General features: G+C 36.7%; 1 protein-coding gene across 1 annotated transcript; it reads left to right on the forward strand.

Moving 5' to 3' along the window:
• Nucleotides 1–20,355: 20,355 nt before the first annotated feature.
• LOC143558928 (F-box/FBD/LRR-repeat protein At5g53840-like) lies at nt 20,356–20,865 on the forward strand. Its single transcript, XM_077047664.1, has one exon. The coding sequence runs from the start codon at nt 20,356–20,358 to the stop codon at nt 20,863–20,865; it is 510 nt and encodes a 169-aa protein (XP_076903779.1).
• Nucleotides 20,866–23,662: the final 2,797 nt, after the last annotated feature.

The following is a 23,662-nucleotide window of genomic DNA, read 5'->3' on the forward strand; positions in this document are numbered from 1 at the left end:
TATACAAAATGTACAAATACCACCATTTTGAAAAATTTATGACATTCAAGGTGGGCGTCAAGCCTGCCCCCGTGCAGCCTTCTCGTTACATGCACGCTCCTCAAGAGATTCCTCCCAACCTTTTGGAACGACATGATCCTGCCACTTTTCATTTACGTATGGCGGTTTCTTTACATCTTTCTTTTTCGTCTTCTTTCCCTTTCTTGTAGTTGCTTCCTCACCATCTCTAACTCCATGCAACATCTCATTCCATCCTTTCTCCTTCATGCTAGTCCTTAGCTCATTCCTGTCAGTCACAAAATATTTCTCTTTTGTGTGATCCTTTCTCAAGGATTCACACTTGTCAACAACATGGTTAGTAGCATTTTCAAACAATGGTAACCGCTTATCACGATCCCCACACTTAATCTCTAATATCCCCTTAGCACAATCAATTACCGCATGTGTTGTGGCAAGGAATGGCCTACCCAATATGACTTGCGGTTGTGTAGTATTCTCACGTTTGGCATAGTCAAGTACAAGAAAGTCAACTGGGTAGAAAAATTCCTCCACTTGAACCATTACATTAGTCACCATGCCCCGTGGAAGTGTATGAGTTTGGTCTGCCAACACCACGGTGGTGTTTACCCTTTCTAATGGGCCAAATTCATACTGATCATATAAACTACCAGGCATGATACTAACACATGCTCCAAGATCTAGAAGTGTCCGATCAGTTTTAAATTTCCCAATTTGAATTGATAAAAGTGGCACTCCCGGGTCTTGGAGTTTATTTGAGGTGGTATTTTTCTTCACCTCCTCATCTCTCATGTTGGTCGATTTACCATTTAAACATTTTTCACATGTGCAATTTTCACAAAAAGACATTTCATATGTTTTTGGTTCAGATTCATTTTGGAAAGTTGATTCATTTTGACCGACACTTTCACCACTAAAATCTTCCACCACCCCCTCAACAAACTGTGGTGGTGAATCAACTTCAACAACAGAAATTTCAAAATGAGGTAAAAGACTTACAGCGTTGATGTGCACATTGTTTCTCTTCTTGGAGCTTGAGCAGTAATGGTTCGGGTTGACTGTGGTGTCACTCGGGAGTTGGCTCGTGCTCTTCTGTAACTTTGCCACATCTGAAGCGAGCTGACCGATCTGCTTCATCATTGCCTCTGACGACTTATCTCGTAACTCGAACTGTTGCTTCGTTTCAGCTTTATGATCAGTTATAACCTTCAGCAACGCATCCAACTTTGAGTGCACCGACTCATCCGAATTTCCCGAGGACCCCCTCTGCTGGTCTTGATTACCCGATGAATTTCCACCCCGGTTACCGTCTCTGTTATACCCCCGATTCTGATCATATGAACCTTGCTGCTGCTGGTAGCCGCCCTTGCGGTAATTACCCTGCGACATGTTCTGGCTCGATCCCTGAAAGTTCGGGTTCAACTGTGTAGACGCGTTCCCGTAACGAAAGTTCGGGTGATTCCTCAGGCCCGGGTGATAGGTGCTTGAATTCAACCCTTGACCATTGGAATCCCCGTAAGCATAATTAACTTCCTTGGGTTCATCCTCCTCGTCATCATAAAACTCGGGGCAATTTTCTGCCTTATGCCCGAGCTTACCACAATCTTCACAAACCGGGAATTTCACTCCAACTTTCCCGACCTTTTTTTTATTACTTTTTTTTCAACTCAGCCAGTTCACGTTCCAACTCAGTAATTCTTTCAGACTCATTCGTAACTGACTTAACTGACCTTGATAAATTACCCCGTCTTCGTCTTTCAGCTGCTGCTTCAGATTTTGAATCTTCACACATAAACTCTAAAAAATCTCAATCATCTTCCTCAGGCTGATTCAGCAACAAACCATTACACGAGGCCTTAAGATTCTTTTGGTCCTCGTATGTCAACCCATCAACAAAACACTTTACCAGTTCCCACAGTTCGATTTGGTGATGTGGGAATTTCCTGATCATGTCTTTATACCTGGTAAAAGCTTCATGAAATAACTCACCAGAGAACTGTGAAAAGTTACGAATGTCTGAACGGGCCTCGGTAGTCTTCGACTGTGAATAAAACTCGTTTAGAAACACCTGCTGCATCTCGGCCCAATTTCTGATACTGTGCATCGGCATTGAATTAAACCAGAGATTTGCGTTGTCTTTCAGGGAAAACTGGAATAATCGCAACCGGACTTCATCCTGATCGAACGAGCCATCACCAAAAGACCCGCAAATAGCCGAAAAATCGGTCAAGTGTGAATACGGGTCTTCCGAAGCCAACCCGTGGAAATGAGGAACGATGTTAATGTAAGATGGTTGGGACTTAAAAGTTTGTTGTCCCTGCACTCGTTCCTGTGGGACCAACGGGATGCTCCGTCCGAGATAGCCGGTCTGAACGACTGTTAACACCGTGAACCGGAGCCATATAATTCCTCCTAAGCCCCCCGGGGTTTCCCAAACCGCCCCGGTTAACCTGAATACCACGAACTCTTTCGGGTCGTTCCGCCCGATTCACCCTGTCTCGACCCTTTCCGTTTATGTTAACTGGTTCAGCCCGTCTTCGATTAACCGACTCTTCTACCTCTTCATCCCGATTACCATAACCCACGTCTTCCTGCTCAAAACCTTCGTTCTCGGGCTCAACTGCCCGATTATTTCTAACCCATCTGTCTACCTCATTATCAATCTCCAGACCTTCGTTTCCATTATTATTTTCCCCTTCGTCTTCCTCTTCTGTCGGAACACTCGGTTGAAAATCATCGATATTTATCCGAACTCAGCGGTTGGGGTTATTATTTGGAGCAGATGGTCCGGCTCGGTCAAAGTTGAGGTTTAGGTTTCGTCTTGGGTTTTGGTTTCGGGTTCTGGAAGCACGAGCTGAGTGATTTTGGTCATTTTGGTTATTGAAGTCTGGTAGGTCAGGTATGTTGTGTCACATCCCGACCAAAGGCGGAACATGTCGGGGCGTAACGTATTGATTGGACAGTAGCTCGAAAGACACTAATTAAAGTGACAATAATTATTTAATTCATTAATATCAAAACAAGTACACAAATTCAATAAACAGGACAACAATTACATCGTGTTTTGTATTTTGAATATTATCCTAAGGTAAAACTAAATTCTTCGATCTTGAACAATGTAAATTACTTGTACCTGTAGCATGTATAAAAATAGAGTTTGTCAACACAAATGTTGGTGAGAATACATAAGTGTTAGTTGAGATACATATATAGATAAAACCACAATTCATATGTAAATGATGAGTATTGATACGAAATCAATGATGAGTATTGAGATACTAAATAGATGTGGACCCGTTCTTATTGATACGAAATCAATGTACTTGGGTAATGTATGATTATACTAGATGAGGATATATGAGGATGAGATACCAACCACCAAATATAAAATAAACAATTAAGTACATAGAGCATTATCATAGAGCATGCAATAGTCACACATAAACATATATCGAATTGTGTTTTGAATAGATGTGGAAATAAAAATGTGTAATGTAAATATGGTATACATGCCACCCCCAAAATGTAAAAGAGGAAAAAGGGGGATATGTAAACTCACCTCAATGACGAACGAAGAGGAATTAAGAAAATGAGAATACGAAAATGTCACACCCCGACCAAAGGCGGAACATGCCGGGGTGCAACGTGATTGGACAAATACACAAGACACTATTTAAAGTGACAATATTTAATCAACTCATTTATTTCATAAATCAATAATCAACACATCTTGTTCACACAAACAATTTGAATACAAGTAACAGTTATATTGTTCGTTTTACTAATACCCTAATGGTCTTGGTAACGTTTTCATTAAGTCCTCAACTCAACAAAAGTCAAACCTGTAACATTTCATAAAATAAAGTTTGTCAACACAAAGGTTGGTGAGCAATTCATAAGTTTGAGCATATAAGTATATAGTAATAAAAATCCACAAAACTTGTATACGAAACGATACATAAAAGCAACAATATGGATAATATGAGATCGCTAACACATTAGCGACACCTGCCATAAGAGAATACCAGATGGTTCAGGATTTTTATATGAGGTCGTTAATAAGAATACATTAACGGCACCGTCTATAAATAGATTCGGATTTCATGAGGTTGTTAATAAGAATACATTAACGGTACCGTGCTATAAGACAATACCAAATAGTTCACGGATTTATGAATCAACCTTCCAAAAGCGGTAAACACATAAGCATATAAGCATGTATGCATAGAACACCAAATCGAGCAATTATTTAAGTAAAGTATACAATCACGTTTGTGGGTTTAAAGATTCAAGTAATGAAAGCATTTAGTTTGATAAGTATGAAATGTCACCCCAAAACGAAAGATGGAAAAAGGGGTATGAAAGTACTCACCTCGATTGATGAATTGAGAACTAATTAGACAAATAAATGAAGCTCGAACGGTAAACTAACAGATCCGACTTGAAAGCTAAATGAAAACGAATAATAAAATATATTAATGAACTTGAACTTTAGTTGAAACTACATTTGAAACATTGGACGAGAAGGTTCGGTTGTTAATTGGATTATCGGTTAATTTGTTAATGATTAGGGACTCATGCTAAATTGATAATTAAAATAAAATAATATTATTTTATTGGGCTTTTAAATAGCTAAACCAATATTAAAAGAAACAAGACGGGTTTAAATCAAGAGTTCGGTTTTATAAAAAAATGAATAGATAATAAAGTTTATAATAATATTATTAATGATAAGATGGTAATGATAATAATAATTCTAAAAAGATATGTTATATATATATATATATATATATATATATTTATATATATAGATATATAAGATAATAATAATAACAATAACTATTTCAAATAATACTAATATAGTATAATAATTATAACAATAATTATTATTACTAATACTAATATTAATAGTTATAGAATATGGAGAGGGGGAGAGAGAGGCAGAGAGAGAGAGATTGAGAGCCGTGGGAGAGAGAGAGAGGCACAAAGAGAGCACGGCGGTGCTCCGTCGTCAGCGGTGGCGGCAAAAGGCTGTCGGAAACAGGGGGTGGTAAGAGGGAGAGGGAGAGCTGCGGCGGTGGTGTCGGGTTACGTGGCTGCCGGAAAAACGGCAATGGGTGGCGGCTGGTGTGATGGCTACGATGGAGGTGGTGGTGTGGTGGATGGTGGTGGCGGAGGTCGCCGGTGGTCGCCGGAAGCCGGAAATCGGCGTCGGAAAACGAAAAGAAAGAAGAAAGGGCGGCTGGTGTTTGTGAAATTAGGTTTAGGGTTTTATCTTATTTATATGGATGGGTATAAATATTTTCCCTTTGGCGCCCCAAGTTTTAATCAATGTTTAATGTAAGTTTAAAGGTTTCCAAAGCTTGTAACTAGTTTACGAAAATCATTTTGAACCCCTCATGTTTTTCTTAACGATAGTATAATATGAAAAACATCGATTTATTTAAGGTCGAGGTCTACTATAATATTATAAAATAAATAAATAAGGTTCTAAAATGTTGAGTTGGGTTTACGTATTAAAAGTTTACAAAAACGAATATAATTCGAGATCTGAATTTGACGAATGTCACAGTATCCCCAACTTTTTGAAAATTTTGTCCCGAAATTATAATAAAATCAAAGAAAAAGTAATTATCAACGAATATTGTCTTTAGTAAGATAATTGCATGAACAAATTTTTAAGCAAAAGAATAACGTCAAATCCTTGCATGACTCGAAAAACGCTAAAATTGAGAAACATAATTAAGGCACTTATATATATGATGTACCAGCGGCGTATCTACCATGCCCATATCATGATTTCGCATCTTTATCGTTTTTCTACCATCATCCTCTGGTCTGAGTTATCGCACACAACCGTACTTACCATGACTTCCATACAGGGATTTCGATAATTAAGTGTGCACCCATAATTATTTCGATGGTCGTATGGTCCACATGGTTCGTTCCGTTGTGTGGTTTAAGAGACATGTTTATTTTGAAATCTTTAATTAATAAATGTGTAAATAATTTGTTGAATTTTTTATCAATATTGACAAAACAGTACTAGCGGTTGAAAATTTCGGGATTGACCTTTTTTTAATAAGTAGGAAAATGGGATACATAAATGAAACAGTTTAAAGTCTTAGAATATAATCCAAGGCGATAGTGACAATTCGGCTTAAATTAATTAAAGACGATCAAATAAATAAAATCCATTGTAGACAATTACGAGACGGGGATTGAAGTCAAATATCATCAAGATAATTACCAAAGTCTATAATCGAGGTACTAAATAAGATTTATAAGATGAAACCTGATAAATAGAAATGAAAAGTTCAATAAATGATCACATAAAGTTGGGATAAACGATTATACAACTTGCAATAACGTCGTACGATGGGTTTCACACGTGAACAAACTTGAAGTTATAAGTATTTGAGTATATGATTACATGAAATGTGATAACATGAGAATGAGGTGAGTTTCTTTGAGGTGACGCATACGTGCATCAATATAAATAAAATAGTATTGATTAATAACCAAAACAACAGATGAAATGTGATAAAACGTGAATACGGCCACTATTGTGAAACCATTTATATAATCGTCATTATAATAACGGTTTCTAATAGCGCCAAAACTTGTAGACGACTACACATAGGCCGTTAATAGATTAGATGAAATTGTAACATCCCAAATTTCGAATAATAATAATAACGTATATTGACTCGTCATGACGGAAAAGTTTACTTGAGTTAATAAGTAAAAAGTAAAATGGTAAAATGGAAAGATAAGTAGGCTAATTAAATGGAATTAATCATGGACTACAAAGGAAAGATGGTCCTTAGGTCCATGGGCTTAAGGGAGTATAGATACCCCTTAAACCCTAATCCTTTCCATTTCCATCCATCTTATCCATCTTATTCTCCCTACACCTCCATAACACACACAAACCCTTTCTATTTTCGGCCGCAAGAGGAGGAAACGAGATCCAAGGTTAAACGAGCATAGGTCTTTGGTTTATCATCCTTACTCAAGCTAGATAAACGATCCAAGCTCATAACCCAAGATAGCCGTGACCTTAGAAACGCCTAAAGGTATGTTTTTTAACCATAAAGATGACGTTTTTATGAACGGTTGCTATGAAACTTAACCCTAGAATAGGTCGGGTCTAAATGCTTCATAAAAATGCAAACTTGATGATTAGAATGAACTTAATAGACCTATGGCAATATACGGCTCATAGATAAACCCTATATCTAGCCTAGAACATTTTAAACCTATAAAGGTCCAAGCTTTATGCCCAAAATGGGATAGATCTTGAAGCCATGATAGTAATGGGTGTAATCGGGTATGAATGATGATGGTAAAGGGTTGAAGTTCATGACTTGGACCATGAAACAAGTAAATCTGGGCAAGGCGGAATCATAAGATAGAGGGATGAGTTGAACTGAGGGGTTCTCGGTCAGAACTGGGGGTTCTCGGCCAGGACCGGTTCTCGGCCAGGACCAGTTCTCGGTCAAACTGATGGTTCTCGGTCAAACTAATGGTTCTCGGTCAAACTGATGGTTCTTGGTCAAAATGGGCTCTTTGCCTTGAGTTCTCGATCACCCAGTTTGACTTGGGCCTGAGCCCAGTGGAACACAGATCTTATAATGAGCTTTTGGGCCTGGCTTAGCTCAGTCCATGAGCTTGAGCCCATGTTCTATTTAAAACAAACAAGCCAATATCTTAAAATAAATAACAAGCCCAACTTAGAAAAATGATTTAAAATGCACTGGAAAATACGTTAAAGCAGTTAATGGAAATAAAATTTTTCAAGCGGACCTGGCAGCTTAACCCCAGCCAGGGGCTCTGCCCATTGGACCCCGCTAGGGGCTGCCACCCCTAGAACCCCGCTGCCAGGGGCGCTGCCCCCGGACCCCCATTTTTTGTGGGTTATATAAAGATAGAAATACGATATGAGTAGTGATAGTTATTTGATACATGTAAATATTATACAGTTAGCTGTGCACAGCTCAAGAAGGGAATAACTATTAACGGGAGAAGTAACAGAGTTCAGGTGAGTTTCTAGCCCCACTTCCTTGTTATGTTTCGGGGCTGTGTGCATACTCGATGTGACAGTTAATACACTTACCTTAAATGGTAAGTGTATGCCATGTATAATATTGTGTTAAATTTGATTGATTGCTTGTCGGTACGTAAACGATCTTCGGATATTGCATGTACCGTTAGGTTATATATATAAAGATATGGATATTGTATGAAATGCAGGGATGATTACTTGTCGATACGTGAACGATCTTCGGATAATGCATGTATTGCCAAGAATAGTGATGATTGTCTCCTTATATGGGTATTAAATGACAACATATATATAGAGTTCCCTCTACGGATAGTACATAGAGTGTTCATTTGATGGAAAGCATAGTGTTCCTTTAATGGAAAGCCCTGTGTTCCTTTGATGGAAAGCATAGTGTTCCTTTAATGGAAAGCCCAGTGTTCCTTTGATGGAAAGCGTAGTGTTCCTTTAATGGAAAGCATAGTGTTCCTTTAATGGAAAGTATAGTGTTCCTTCTATGAAAGTATATAAGGTGTTCCTTCTATGGGGAATATATATAGAGTGTCCTTCTATGGAGAATATAAGTAGTAGGGTAATAGTAATAGTTCTTTTAATAGATATTATGTGACGCCCTCTTATGGATATTTATACAGGGTTAAGATATGTATGTATGAAAGATATGTGTATGAGTTGTATGTAGCCTGATTAACTAGAACTCACTCAGCGTAGCTGACTTTTAGTATGCACACAGGTATACATGTTTATTGAGAGATCATGAGGTGAACACATGACATGGATTGAACGGCTGGCATCTGAAGACGGGAGAAATGGTGTTAAAAATATGATGTTTCAAGTTGGTTTTAAAAGAAAGGATTTGGTGTTTTGTAGCAAATGATTGATATTTTATATTCCGCGAAAAGTTTTAATAAACTCTGATTTGTAGAACTATGTTGATGAGTAAATCCGACGCTAAAGTAGGGCTACCGGGAACGGGGCCTTTACAGAAATGGTATAGAATAATGTATAGAATCGCGTTTACATAAATGCTCAAATATAAATAACATAGTCATAAAAATATCGTTTAAAAGATAATCGAGATTGTTATTGAATAGTTTGCATTCGGTCACGAAAATCAAAACACAAAAATGAAATCTCATGTGCATAATATTGTCATCGAAACATCTCATCAAATGAAAATAAAATTGCAATAATTGTGAGACTCGAATAAATGACGAAATATGTAAATCGCGTAGCGTATAATAGACTAAAATTGAAAATGAGGTCTTAAGTAAGGTCGTTTTATTGTTTTTAAGAAATGTACATAACAACGAAGCATCGCGGTAACGCATTACTAGCGAAAATATTTAAATCATTATTGAATGTAAATCTTGTAACCCAAATTGTTAAAGGAGTTTGTATACATAAAGTTATTGTTATGAAAATAAATTATATAAAGTGATGATGCTTGTGATAATAAGAGGTAATAGTTTGCGTAAATCGTTATTGAGCAAAAGTTGTGTAACAACATAAAGTATTTATAACCGCGTCCCAAAAGATTTGTAAAGCCATGGTCATTGAGTTTATGCAAGATGGTGAAAGTTAAAGTTTGTTACTAAATAAATCCCGCATTCAACATTTAATACGAAACCTCAAATTTATAAAGTCTTTATGAGATTTATCACCTTATGTGACAATATTTATAAATCTTGAAATCACTAATATAATCGTTTAATAATCTTTGAAAGCAAAACCTCACAATCAATTTTTTTGTTATCATGACAATATTACATTTTACAAGGATAATTTATAAAATATGGACATAACATGTAAACCGTTAATCTTGAAAGAGTTTATAATCTATAAGTGATTATTTGAACACATGCAGTTGTGAGGTTTTAGGCTTCGAATGGTGAATAGTTTGAAAATTTGGTGGGAGTGAGTGTGTTCCGGTTGGCTTGCGTAGTTGTTTTTTTTTTTTTGGTTTTTTGAGTTGGATTTATGAGGTTTGTTGAGTTTAGGTCATTTGAGTGGTTTAGGCTTGGATGATTTGTATAAGTAATAGTTGGGCTATTAGGTGAGGTTTGGCTTATTTGAGCTTGGGTTAAGTTGGTGGGGTGAATAATTTGATCTTGGCTAGTTTGGGTTAAGATTTGGTTTATACATGTATTTGGTAAGGAGTGTTTGGGTTTGCTATTTTGATATCGAACTCTATGGTTAGATGGGAATGGTGTGGCGATATGGTTTAGTGAATTGACATAGCATGGATCGAAAGATTTGAGTCATAGTTGGGTAAGCTTTGGTTATTATATGTTCAAGGTATTTTGTGGGTGTGTTTGTCGGTGTCTTTGAAGCATTTGGATGGTAAGTTTGAGAGGTTTTTGTGGCGTAAAGGTGTCGGTATTCAAGGCTTTTTGTTGAGTTAATATTGTACATCTTGGATTTTGCATGGGGCTTGAGTAGGTGAGGGTATAACGTTGATGTGTTAGGTTTCGTTCATATTGAGGAAATAATTGAGTGCGCGGGAAACTTTTGAAATATAAGGATGGTTTGATTTAGGATGGTAGTATGAGGTGAGATACGGGTGTTTGGAAACTTGTGGTTGCGTTTAGAGAGATTTTGACTAATAGTAGCTATTAAATTGAAAATATCATAATTTATAGATAATGTTCGAAATGTCCATTAAACTTTTGATGATTGAAATTGCAAGTTAATATATATATAAATATATACATTATATTATATAAATAAATAAAAAAAATTTGAGATCCGAGCGAGTGAATCATACAAAAAAAAAATTTATAAAGATTAAACTAAATTTATTTATTTATTGCTTATGAGGAAATTTAAAATACGTAAATTGAATGTCAAAATTTGTTACGAGGTCTCAATATTAAATGATGAATGTCGTTTTTGGGAATACAAAGTTGCGTAATGAAAATCTTTTTTTTTACCAAGTTCGTTATTTAATATCGTGTAATGAAGAATATCATGGTGAGTTAAAATGACCGGCATTGTAAATCGAGAAATCACAAGTAAACGATTTTTTTCTTTGTCTTTAAAATAAAATTCCTATGAAGTTTTGCGTGAGAATTTTAAGAAAGTTACAAACTATAAGTTTGCGAATTTTCTTGAAAAAAATCAAAACGAAACTACCATAAGAAATTTAAAACAAGTTATATCATAAGATGCAAGTTTTATTGGTGAAAATTTATAATGAAGCAAAAATGCATAATGAAAGTTGTTATGAAAAAAAATTCGGGTAAGGAAAATTTTTTTTACCACGTGTATTATATAATGTAGTATACTTAAAAATGTCGTGCGATGTTTAAATAATTAAAATTTTGAAGTGATTGTCCAAAATAAACGGAATAGTTATAAAAATAAAATTTTATAAAAATTTTGTACAAGGACTTTAAAAACAATTTAAAGTTTATAAATAACCAATTTACTTGAAAAGTTTAGGTGAAATTTATCATAAAACCCTCTTAATATGATGAAATTTATATAATAAGGTGTTCGTTTGTAAATCGTCTTAATGAAAATAAATAGCATATTAAAATCATTACGAACAGATCGAACTAGCTATATATATACATATATTTTTAACTTATTTCGAAGAGATTTTAATGAACGAAATTGCAATAAAAATCTTTGTGAAATCAAAATGAGAAAATTGGTGTAAAACTTTACCATATAACATCGAGATATACAAGAATTTTTTAACAAATAAAAAAAAATAAAATATATATAACATTTATAAATGAAGACTCGTGATAAGAATTTATAACAAAATAAAGGAAAAATGGTTTAAATTCTTGAAACGTAATAATAATGTTTTAAGATTTTAAGGCGGAAAAATCGTGCATGAACCACCATGACTTGATATTCCGACACTAAAAACCTTTATTACAAAAATACCATATTGGGGTCTAAACATGTGCACATACCACCGCGTCTTTTTTCATGTCTTCGACTCAAATAACGATTGTAACAAAAAAACAATAAATCAGAATACAACGTCATGTCAAAACACTAGTCCACGAAATCACCGTAGTTCTATTGTTTTAACACCGAAATTAGGATGGCGGGCGGAACGCTCGCATTCGACTACTTAAAGTGGTCATCTCATATGAGACAATCTTTAAGGAGATTTGAACCAACGGGATCCAAGTTAAGCTCACGATCCATAAAACACAATGAAAACAAATGTTTTTGCGTTTTAAGGTAAGGATACCTTACATTATTATGTAAATATAAAATTTAAACAAAAATAAACTAAGAATACCTTAGATTATTACGAAAATACAAGTATGTATATATATAAAAAATTATCAAAGGAAGGTAAGGATACCTTAATATGTTTCGAGTATTTGTGTATAAATACAATTTGATAAAATAAATAAGTATATAAATAAACAAGTGTATTGAACAATCGAGTATGGTAAACACGTATAGGCAACACGTATAAGGACCCTAAAGTAAAGAATACACTAGGTCGTTACGTCTAACCACCTATCCTATAGTCTTGTGACTCTGATACCAATCTGTCACACCCCGACCAAAGGCGGAACATGTCGAGGTGCAACGTGATTGGACAAATACACTATTTAAAGTGATAATATTTAATCAACTCATTTATTTCATAAATCAATAATCAACACATCTTGTTCACACAAACAATTTGAATACAAGTAACAATTATATTGTTCGTTTTACTAATACCCTAATGGTCTTTGTAACGTTTTCATTAAGTCCTCGACTCAACAAAAGTCAAACCTGTAACATTTCATAAAATAAAGTTTGTCAACGCAAAGGTTGGTGAGCAATTCATAAGTTTGAGCATATAAGTATATAGTAATAAAAAGCCACAAAACTTGTATACGAAATGATACATAAAAGCAACAATATGGATAATATGAGATCGCTAACACATTAGCGACACCTGCCATAAGAGAATACCAGATGGTTCAGGATTTTTATATGAGGTCGTTAATAAGAATATATTAACGGCACCGTCTATAAATAGATTCGGATTTCATGAGGTCGTTAGTAAGAATACATTAACGGTACCGTGCTATAAGACAATACCAAATAGTTCACGGATTTATGAATCAACCTTCCAAAAGCGGTAAACACATGAGCATGTAAGCATAGAACACCAAATCGAGCAATTATTTAAGTAAAGTATACAATCACGTTTGTGGGTTTAAAGATTCAAGTAATGTAAGCATTTAGTTTGATAAGTATGAAATGTCACCCCAAAACGAAAGATGGAAAAAGGGGTATAAAAGTACTCACCTCGATTGATGAATTGAGAACTAATTAGACAAATAAATGAAGCTCGAACGGTAAACTAACAAATCCGACTTGAAAGCTAAATGAAAGAGAATAATAAAATATATTAATGAACTTGAACTTTAGTTGAAACTACATTTAAAACATTGGACGAGAAGGTTCGGTTGTTAATTGGATTATTGGTTAATTTGTTAATGATTAGGTACTCATGCTAAATTGATAATTAAAATAAAATAATATTATTTTATTGGGCTTTTAAATAGCTAAACCAATATTAAAAGAAACAAGACGGGTTTAAATTAAGAGTTCGGTTTTATAAAAAATTGAATAGATAATAAAGTTTATAATAATATTATTAATGATAAGATAGTAATGATAATAATAATTCTAAAAAGATATGTTATATATATATATATGTAGATATACAAGATAATAATAATAACAATAATTATTTCAAATAATACTAATATAGTATAATAATTATAACAATAATTATTATTATTAATACTAATATTAATAGTTATAGAATAAAATCTTGGCATTAAATTTTAAGGTGTTGTTGATAAAAATAGTAATAATAGTAACTAATATTGATAGTAATAACGATACCATACTCGATGTTGGCTAGATTTCTAAACGAGTTCACAAATTAAAAATAATAATAATATTGTTAATAATAAATGATAAACATATGATTTTTAATAAATAGTAATAATATGGTCTTTATTAATAATAGTAACTTGAATATTTATAAGAACAATGATAATAATAATAACAATATTAATGATAAATAAATATAATAGTAAGTTATATGTAATAATACTAATAATAATCTTTACGTAGCGATATTAGCACTAAATGTAACCGTAATTTGTTAAGTGTAAAAAAATAACACCAAAACCGATCTAGGACAAGACGCGAAATCTGTGACTTCTAGTTCAACAACCAACGTACCAACCAACCGAACCAAGATAAAAATTTGTTAATTAAACTCATAATAAAACCCACAATTATTAATATACCTATTATATGTGCATACACTCGTGACTCTACACCGTGAAGAAACCCGAGCCGAGACCGTCGGAGATTGTTGACAGCAACCGGAATGAGAGAGAGAGAGAGAGCACGACTAGAGAGAGAGAGTGAGGCAGAGAGAGAATTGAGAGCCGCGGGAGAGAGAGGCACAGAGAGAGCACGGCGGTGCTCCGAAGTCAACGGTGGCGGCAGCGCACGCTGATGGCGGCAGCGGCAGAAGGCTGTCGGAAACAGGGGGTGGCATGAGGGAGAGGGAGAGCTGCGATGGTGGTGTCGGGTTACGTGGCTGCCGGAAAAATGGCAATGGGTGGCGGCCGGTGTGATGGCTACGATGGAGGTGATGGTGTGGTGGATGGTGGTGGCGGAGGTCGCCGGACGCCGGAAATCGGCGCCGGAAAACGAAAAGAAAGAAGAAAGGGCGGCTGGTGTTTGTGAAATTAGGTTTAGGGTTTTATTTTATTTAAATGGATGGGTATAAATATTTTCCCTTTGGCCCCTCAAGTTCTAATAAATGTTTAATGTAAGCTTAAAGGTTTCCAAAGCTTGTAACTAGTTTACAAAAATCATTTTGAACCCCTTATGTTTTTCTTAACGATGGTATAATATGACAAACATTGATTTATTTAAGGTCGAGGTCTATTATAATATTATAAAATAAATAAATAAGGTTCTAAAATGTTGAGTTGGGTTTACGTATTAAAAGTTTACAAAAACGAATATAATTCGAGATCTGAATTTGACGAATGTCACAGAAAAAAGTCACACGCGAACGTTAAAGCCTATAAGAAAATGAGAGCAAACGGACACGCTAAGCAGGGTACGATATTTATTACGACAACTAGTTAAAATAATATAATAATACATATAAGGTTTTTTACATAAAATAATTATTTTGATTTAAGGAAACATAACTTAATAATTATTATTTGTAGTATTATAAATATATATAAAATTAGTTTATTTGATTATATATAAAAATATTAGATTTTAAGTTAATACATATATTTATATACATATAGTCTTTACGTTATAATATACATCATTTATAAATTACGTATACGAGAATGAAAACGATAGTTAAATGAGTGTTACAAAGTCGGTTTTTCATTAGAAATAGTCTTTATTAATTATTGTTATTATTGTTATAAAGATAAACCAATTAAAATGTTAACACAAAATAAAATTCAACAAAAACGGGGTGCAGGGGGTTCGAACCCGCGACCCCTGCCCCCAAGGCCACGTGTATTAACCAGCAGACAATTACGAGATGTGATAGGAACCAGATTTAGAAATGTAAATACAACTGAAGATCAGAATTGGTTTAACCCATAAACCCTAGAAATCTGCTTTGCTTCAATTGATTATAATTGATCAAAACCAGCTTAGGGGTTTTGATCCCCTTACAATCGCGATCCTAACAATGTATTTAATTACTTCTAACGAAGATTAGACGTGGGTGAACAAGAGCAAAACTCGGCCGGCGGGTTTGATGACGAACAGACAAGAAAACGACGAGATTAAAGCAATTGATTTGAGGGGTTATGACGGCGAGGGGAAGAGGATGGTGTGTGTCCATTTAATTGCATTAAAGACCAGTATTTATAGGTTTTAGGGATCAAGTGGGTCACGGTTCGTTAAACGAGTTATAGTTGTCAATTGGTTGTTGATTAACACAATTAAGGTATGATTTGGACGCGTTTTTGGTCACTTAACGTTTATACGAAGTCAATTCCGTGATTTCCGACGTGGATTACGAGTCAAGAAGGCAAGGGGGCGACGACGGTGACGGGAAAGAAGGAGAGAAGGTTTTGGATAATTTTTGCAATTTGGTCCCTAAACTTTATGATTGGGTACACGAGTGGATAAATGTTAGCTAGGGGTGGATTTTGCACAATCTTATAACTAAAATCAAATAAATAAATAATAATAAAAGAATTTAAACGAGTCGGGTTTTCGGGTCCGAAAATTGACGAATGTTACATGTTGGTTGGGTGAAACGCGTTAGTTTGTGGGAGTGGGTCTTGGTTCTGGTCATTGTTCTAGTTCTGGTTTTCGTGTTGGTTCTGGTTCTGGTCTGCCATTTCTGAATTTATGTTTTGTACTCGGTTCTGCCGAGCTAACTATTTCAGGCTTGTAAATTAACGGAGACTGTCGGCCCGAATGGCGGGTGTGCATAAACCTGTAATCTGCACAACTAACACAACCCGCGTAAAATACAGAAAAATAAAATTTAAACTAAAAATTGAAAACGAAATTAAAACTAAAATTAAAATTAAACACAAAAATCAAATAACACGAAAAACACTAAGCGCACTAACTCTCCGGCAACAGCGCCATTTTGATAACCGTAGTTTGAGTCAATCAAAAACCTAGTTAAACTATATAGATAGGATAAGTAAGGTATCGTATCCACCAGGAGTATGTGGTCAATGTATTCGTGTAACAGATTTCTAATTATGAAGTGACTGGTTTTTAGTGCTGATCACACAAGCAATTAAAGTGAATTTAGAGAATTAAGCAAACAAACAAGTAAACGAGTTTCAATCAATTAACAAAACAAATCACACCCGGGACTTCAAGTAGGTAACTTACAGTAATCTCATGCAACCTAACAGATTAATCATTAACGGTTAACTACAGACTGATCAACTATACAAAACCTTAGGCAACAATAATTGCTTTACGCACGGCACTGGTTATCAAACGGTCCTCCAGTGTGACTCAGTTAAGGGCAATTATATGCTTTGTCGTTTTCAACCTAATCAAACAACCCTATGATCAATTATTATAGCAACTGGTAACTAATCGTTCAGATCAACGTAAACCTAAACCGATTGAACACACAGAAATACTAAACATCAATAATCATATATTAACCATAAACAGTTATACATAAATGTTCTTAGTCACATGAGGAAACTGAAATTGTTATAAACTTTACATCCCAGGTATGATTCGGAGAAGACTAGTCGAGCATCGTCACCGATAGATCTTCAATTATGATGAGGAAGGCCATTATGATTGATCAAGAGATGATTGGTAGCCCTGGAATTCACCCAAAATCGCCTAATAGCTCTGCTGGTCCTCAATCCTGATTAGGGTTCGGAAAATAGAAGATATAGGTGAAAATCCGTTTTTTCACGTTTTTTTAGGACCATCGCGTATCGCGATGGCCATAGACCCTACCCGTCGCATACGACGACCTAAGAAAATCTCATATTTGGATTCCTCTCGTCGAGGAACCCAAAATTCATATATTATGGCTCCCGTAACTCATTTTCTAGCTCAGGATATGCTCGTTTTACTTCAAGGTCGCATTTTGTCAACCCATCTTGTTCAGTTTTAGCATTGGCTTATGATTTCTCATCCATACTCTTCTCGAATCCTTGTAACACTTCCCAAGACATCAAATCATGCTTCGGTCTTCCCGAGATATCATTCCATGCTCGTACAGGTCTCGCATTTAGCATCTTTAACGATCAATTACCTGAAATACAAAAGCACGTATGAAGTACCAAAGTTCTAACAATATACTCAATAAAACTACATAATTAATACACTAATATATATACAAAATACTCGACCATCACCCTCCGCTAGGACCACTTGGTGCATGATATTCATAAAAGAATATAACCATGGAAAATATCTTCCTTATAAAGAGCTTCCATTTCTTTACCACTTTTCATGTGGGATGGATTTCATTTCCCTTACTTATACCCAAGTGTAAGTCTTCCACTTTCTTACATCTTTCCATGCGGGATGGAGTTTTCTTCATGTAAGAGGACTTAACTTAGGAAATATTTTTATTTCCTTATTTTTCTTATATTTCCTTATTTAATGTTTTCTCATGACTTGTTTATATATTATTTTCGATCCCTTAACTTTCCTAAGTTGTCAAATCTGGATCGAAATTTTAGGGATGTTACACCGCTCAACTTCCACTACCAAACACTTTATAGCCTCCTTTTACTTTTTTTAAAAGTTAAAAACGCAAAAGTAGGCTTTAAAAAGAAATCTCAAACACCATCTAAATTTATAAAGAAAATTGAGAGACCAAAAGAAAAATATTTGAAAATTACGTTACTTAACAATTTTAATGTTTTGAATTTTGAAAGTATTTTGTTACTTCATAATTTTAATGAATTAGTTATAACAGAAAAAAACACGTTAAGAGCATTCCGAGCCCCCCCCCCCCAACCCCCAATATACCATATATTAATATATCATATAGTTATATTAAAAATTACTGTATTTTCTCTCTCTTGTTTGATTGAATAATACTTTATTTTATCTTTATCGTTATCTTTTCTCTCTCTTTCACTGACAACAACTTTTAAAAAATATTAAAATATTATATGGTATGAACAGTGAAACTCTAAATTTTACTTTATCATGTAACATTTTCTCTCTCATCTACTCAGTGGCAGATCTAGGAAATTTTCTCACAGGGGGTCGAGAATTTTTATGGTCGGTACTAATACAATTGTCGGGTCGAATCGGGTCGGGTTGAGTTGGGTCATATATATAAAAGAAAAGGATTACCAAACAAAATATTAGATAACAAATACATTAAAGTTGTTCTCTACGAGTTTTCATTTTTTTGAAATATAACTATTACATCATCTACTTTAACATTGATAAGCAAGTCTTTCTCAATGTAACAAATACAACTGTCGATTAAATTTTCATCACCCATTCGATTACGCAAATTGGACTTCATATACTTCATCGCCGAAAAGGATCTTTCAACGGTTGCGGTTGCGACGGGTAATACGAGAGCTAACTTTAATAAACGATACACCAATGCAAATGAATGGTGTTTCTTTGTTCGAACCATCAATTGAACAAGACTTGCTATACCATTCTTGTTTTTAAATCGTTTATCTCCTTTCAAATTATCGATGTATGTCGCGAGTTCAACCGGGAGTCTTCGTTTATCACTTTCATCAAATTCATATGGGTACAACTCGACTAATTGTAATATTTTGGAATAGAAAATGCCTGAAAATTATCACAAGGGGTTAAACAACTCAAAGAAACAAGTAAGTCGGATGCTACCTCGTTAAAACGGTCCCCAAACTCTTGAATTTGCAAATCTAGAACCGAATTAAAGCAATCATATTCATAATAGTGGCGATTTTTCATGTTTGTCTTTTTTCTTGGCGTTAGTATGTTAATGTAGTCATCATCCATCTTTACCTCTAGAATATCATGTTTTTCACAAAAAGAGCTAACCTTCTCAACAAACTTGTTATACCCCTCCAACCTAAAGTCTTCAAGTTACCGCTTGGTTGAAGAAACCAATGAACTTGCGTTCACCAAATCTTGTTCTTTCCTTTGAAGACATTGAGACAATGAGTTTTTGACGTCTAGAATATGCAACATCAAGTGCAAGTAAAATACAAAGTCGTATTTTTGTTTATATTGGGCTAAAAGTTGAGTAGGGTTTGAGTTGGGTCTTGAGCTTAAAATTGGATTAGATATTAGACTAATGGACTTATTGATATTAATAGGAAAAATTGTTTATATAACGTTTATATAATTATATATATATAATTTTCATTGTTTTTTATTACGGTTAGTCTCAAAATCTCATGGGAGTCGTCTTGAAATTTACAGGGTTCGGCTTCAAAATTTCACAGGGGTCGGGGTCAAAATTTTACAGGGGTTGGTCGGGAATTTTTCGGTATATTAACACTAATTTTTTTTTTCACAGGGGACGGGGGACACCCTCCACTAATAAGTATGTCTGCCACTGCATCTACTTACAACTACTCATAACCATACCATATCACTTACAAAATCATCTCACATGAATATAGGAACCATGTCGAGAATGCTCTAAGTCGGTAAGTTAATATGTAAATAACTTACCAAACATCACCGACTTTAAACATTTAAACCCCTTTATGAGACCACCGATCCTAATAACCTAATCCCATAATTACACTACAACAACAATGGCGATCAAACGATCACGTAAACAACCAAACGCGACAACAACAATGGAGAATCGGCTTTCGACATTACCGGAAGACCTGCAGATTCGTATTCTTTCTTCTCTTGACACCAAACACGCCTTTCAAACCTCGTCGTTGTCGAAAGCATGGTCTTCTAAATGGACTCATGTTCCTGTTCTCAACTTCAACTCCCGTAGATTTAAATATCTCAAAGTCTTCGATAAGTTCGTTTATGGTGCGTTATCTGTTCCAAGATCAGCTAAAGTGAAGAAACTAACCTTCAAACGCGACAGAATATGCAGCAACAAGATCTTAAAAAAGGTTTTCGATTACGCCTTGAAACAAGGTGTTGAAGAACTCGACGTTAGTATTAAAGAGACTAGTAAAGAGACGAATTGGCCGATGATCATGTCACGTACCTTAAATGCTTTGAGTTCGAGGGGTCCAAGTTACCGCGGTTGGAGACACATGGTGGTCTTCCGGTTCTTGACACGGCGGATATCCGGTTAGAAGGTTCTTGCAGAGTTGATCAAGTGAGAATAATGTTTGAGGATTTGATGATGATTTTTAATGCTTTATGCAATGCGAAGTCGGTTATCATTTACCCGTGAAGAGGTAGGTCCCAGCAGAGCCCAGTTGGACCCGCAAGACTCACCTTGAAGAGGAACGTCTGCGCAGAAACCAACTGGATCCGCAGGACCAACCATGCTCAGAGACGTGACGTCCTTACGCGCAGTACGCAAGCTGTTCCCGCAGGAAATGCCTCCCAATGGTGAAGGACTCCGCCTGTCCCCGCAGCCTCGGATACAAGCCATCAGGGAAGGCCACCCGCGCAGCAAGGCTACACGCACAAGGCACTTAGCTCTCAATCACTCAGTGTCACCTGAAGGAATGAGCAAAGCCGGGAACAATCCCGCACAAGGGCGGGAGGGGGAATACTCCCGCCCAAATAAGCCAGTCCGTACGATACGGGAAGATCTTCTGTACTGTACCTGACGAGGTATGGGAAAAAGATCTGACTAAAGATACGACAGCTTATTGACAACAGTATGGTGAGCAGTATGCTCCTGTACTGTGTCACTATTAGCCGCTGCCTACTCACCAACTACTGCCATACCACGTGCGTAGCCGGCAGTTTGTGGAAAAGGAATAGTACACAGCAGGCCTGGTCACTATCAGCCGCTGCCTACCCACCAACTACCAGCAGGGCACGTGCGTAGGCCACTGTTGGTGGAACAGGAACACTGTTGCAGCCGGCCACACCTCCTTGGAAACCTACCTTCGGCTATAAATACCACAAATGGTATGACCATCATATCTTATCTTGTATCATCATATTATACCTGATATCTGCTCTAGCAATCTCTTAATATACACTTATATTTAAAGAGCAATCTAGTCTGATTCTCACGCTGGAGGGTGGTCACAAGGAGGAACCCCCCCTTCTCAGTGACAAGCTCACGGTGTCTGTTTTGCAGGTTATCAGAAGAACCATCTTCTCTGGGTCTAACCCCTCGTGGGAAACAGCTATCTAACCCCCAGGTTACCAGTAATCTGCCCGGGGTCCGGTTAGTGTTTCTTCATTGGCGCCATCCGTGCATAAAGCTAGAACATTTTTCTCCAGTTTTTTCAAACTTCTAAGATGGTTAAAGAAACTCCGGTAACCACAACCCCAGCTACTGGGGGGAATACCGGCAACACAGTTTTTACAAACACTACCCCGGCTACCCAAGCCGGGGCAAGTGAAGTAAATTTTACGAACACTACCCCAGTTACCCAAGCTGGGGCAAGTGCAGTAAATAATCGCTCACTGGGATTCACCGATACCCAGTTAGAGAAACGAACAAGACTCCCCCGCCAAACACTCGATGAGGTTAAGGCATGGGCGGAGGCACGTCAAAAGGAATTCCAAGCTGAGTTGGACGAACGCTTGCGTTCCGTCCAACAGGCTGACGAATTCGAAGAAAACTGGGACGATGACTCGGAGTCCGACTCCGACGCGAACCCTCGCCATAGGGCAAAAGGGAAGCGTAAGGAAACGGACTCCCAACCGAGAAGGCATTTTGGAGAAGCCTACAAACCAAAAAACACAGGTGGAAGTCCACGTGACTTCTCCAAAACATTCAGACCAAATGTTGCAAATGCAGGAACGTCCAAATTTGCAAGGGACATTGCAGAAGCAATTGCCCCAAAAAGTGCCAAACAAATGTCCAGCATAGGCACATATGATGGTATATCCGACCCAGATGATCATTTGAACAGATTCATAGCGGGGGCAACCGTCAGTAGTTGGACGGAACCCACGTGGTGTTACATGTTCCAAATGACGCTTGTCGGGGCTGCTAGAGCGTGGTTCGATCGTCTACCGGTCAACCACATCTACGACTGGGCAGACTTCCAACAGAAGTTTAGCCAACACTTCAGCCAACAACGAAAGTATACCGAGGAGCAATGGACAATCCTCAAGTGCATTCGAGAAAAAGATGAATCTTTGCTGGACTTCATCACTCGCTTCAACTCGAAGAAGCTAAGTCTGGGTAATATCAGCGAAGATCTTGTTCGCGCTGCCTTTATCCAGGGCGCGAACGACCCAGAGCTCATCCGCACCTTAACGGGTAAAGATGGCATGCCATCCACATGGGATGCCATCATGACAGCAGCTAAACGCTTTGCGGAAACGGAGAAGCAACTGGGTAGAGATCTCCCACAGAGCACAAACCTCTACACCCAGAAAACAAGAGAAGACAACATCCTTACCGCCCGATTAAACAAAAAGCGGAAGCTAGGCATTTGGCAGTCAAGGGTAAACTTTGACACCTCATCCGGCTTGCAGCATCGGTTAGGCGGAAGGGATAACGTACAGTCAAACAAGAACTCCAGATGGACGCCGCTCACCAAAAGCGTCACCGAGATATTCGCCACCGAGGAGCTCCCATGGCCAAAGCCTCAAATAATCCGACATCGTCACAATGCTGATCGGAGCAAATACTGTGACTTTCACAGGACAAAAGGCCACAACACCGAAGAATGCATAGACGTAAAGGACATGGTCGAAGCATTTGTCAGAGATGGGACGCTCGCGCACCTCGTGGCGCAATGAACGCTGAGCAGGCTGATGCGTGTAGAACCCCAGCTGGGGAAAACACGAATAAAATTCCAGCTTCAATGTGGAGACTACATGCTGCGTAAAGAACGAGATCCCGAACCAGGTGCGTATCGGCTCGATGGCACTCCCATCCCAACATGAAAGGGAGCTCAATTACATAGTTTGCATGTAAATCAATTCCAAATATGTAAAGAAAAGGCC

This window comes from Bidens hawaiensis, unplaced genomic scaffold (assembly GCF_021521415.1).
Source record: "Bidens hawaiensis isolate Kalapana, Puna unplaced genomic scaffold, B.hawaiensis_p1.1 tig00019675_1, whole genome shotgun sequence".
NCBI lineage: Eukaryota > Viridiplantae > Streptophyta > Magnoliopsida > Asterales > Asteraceae > Bidens > Bidens hawaiensis.

What these genes read in the sequence shown, in the direction of transcription:
- LOC143558928 (XM_077047664.1), top strand. Translation starts at nt 20,356, where the DNA reads ATGGCGATCAAACGATCACGTAAACAACCAAACGCGACAACAACAATG.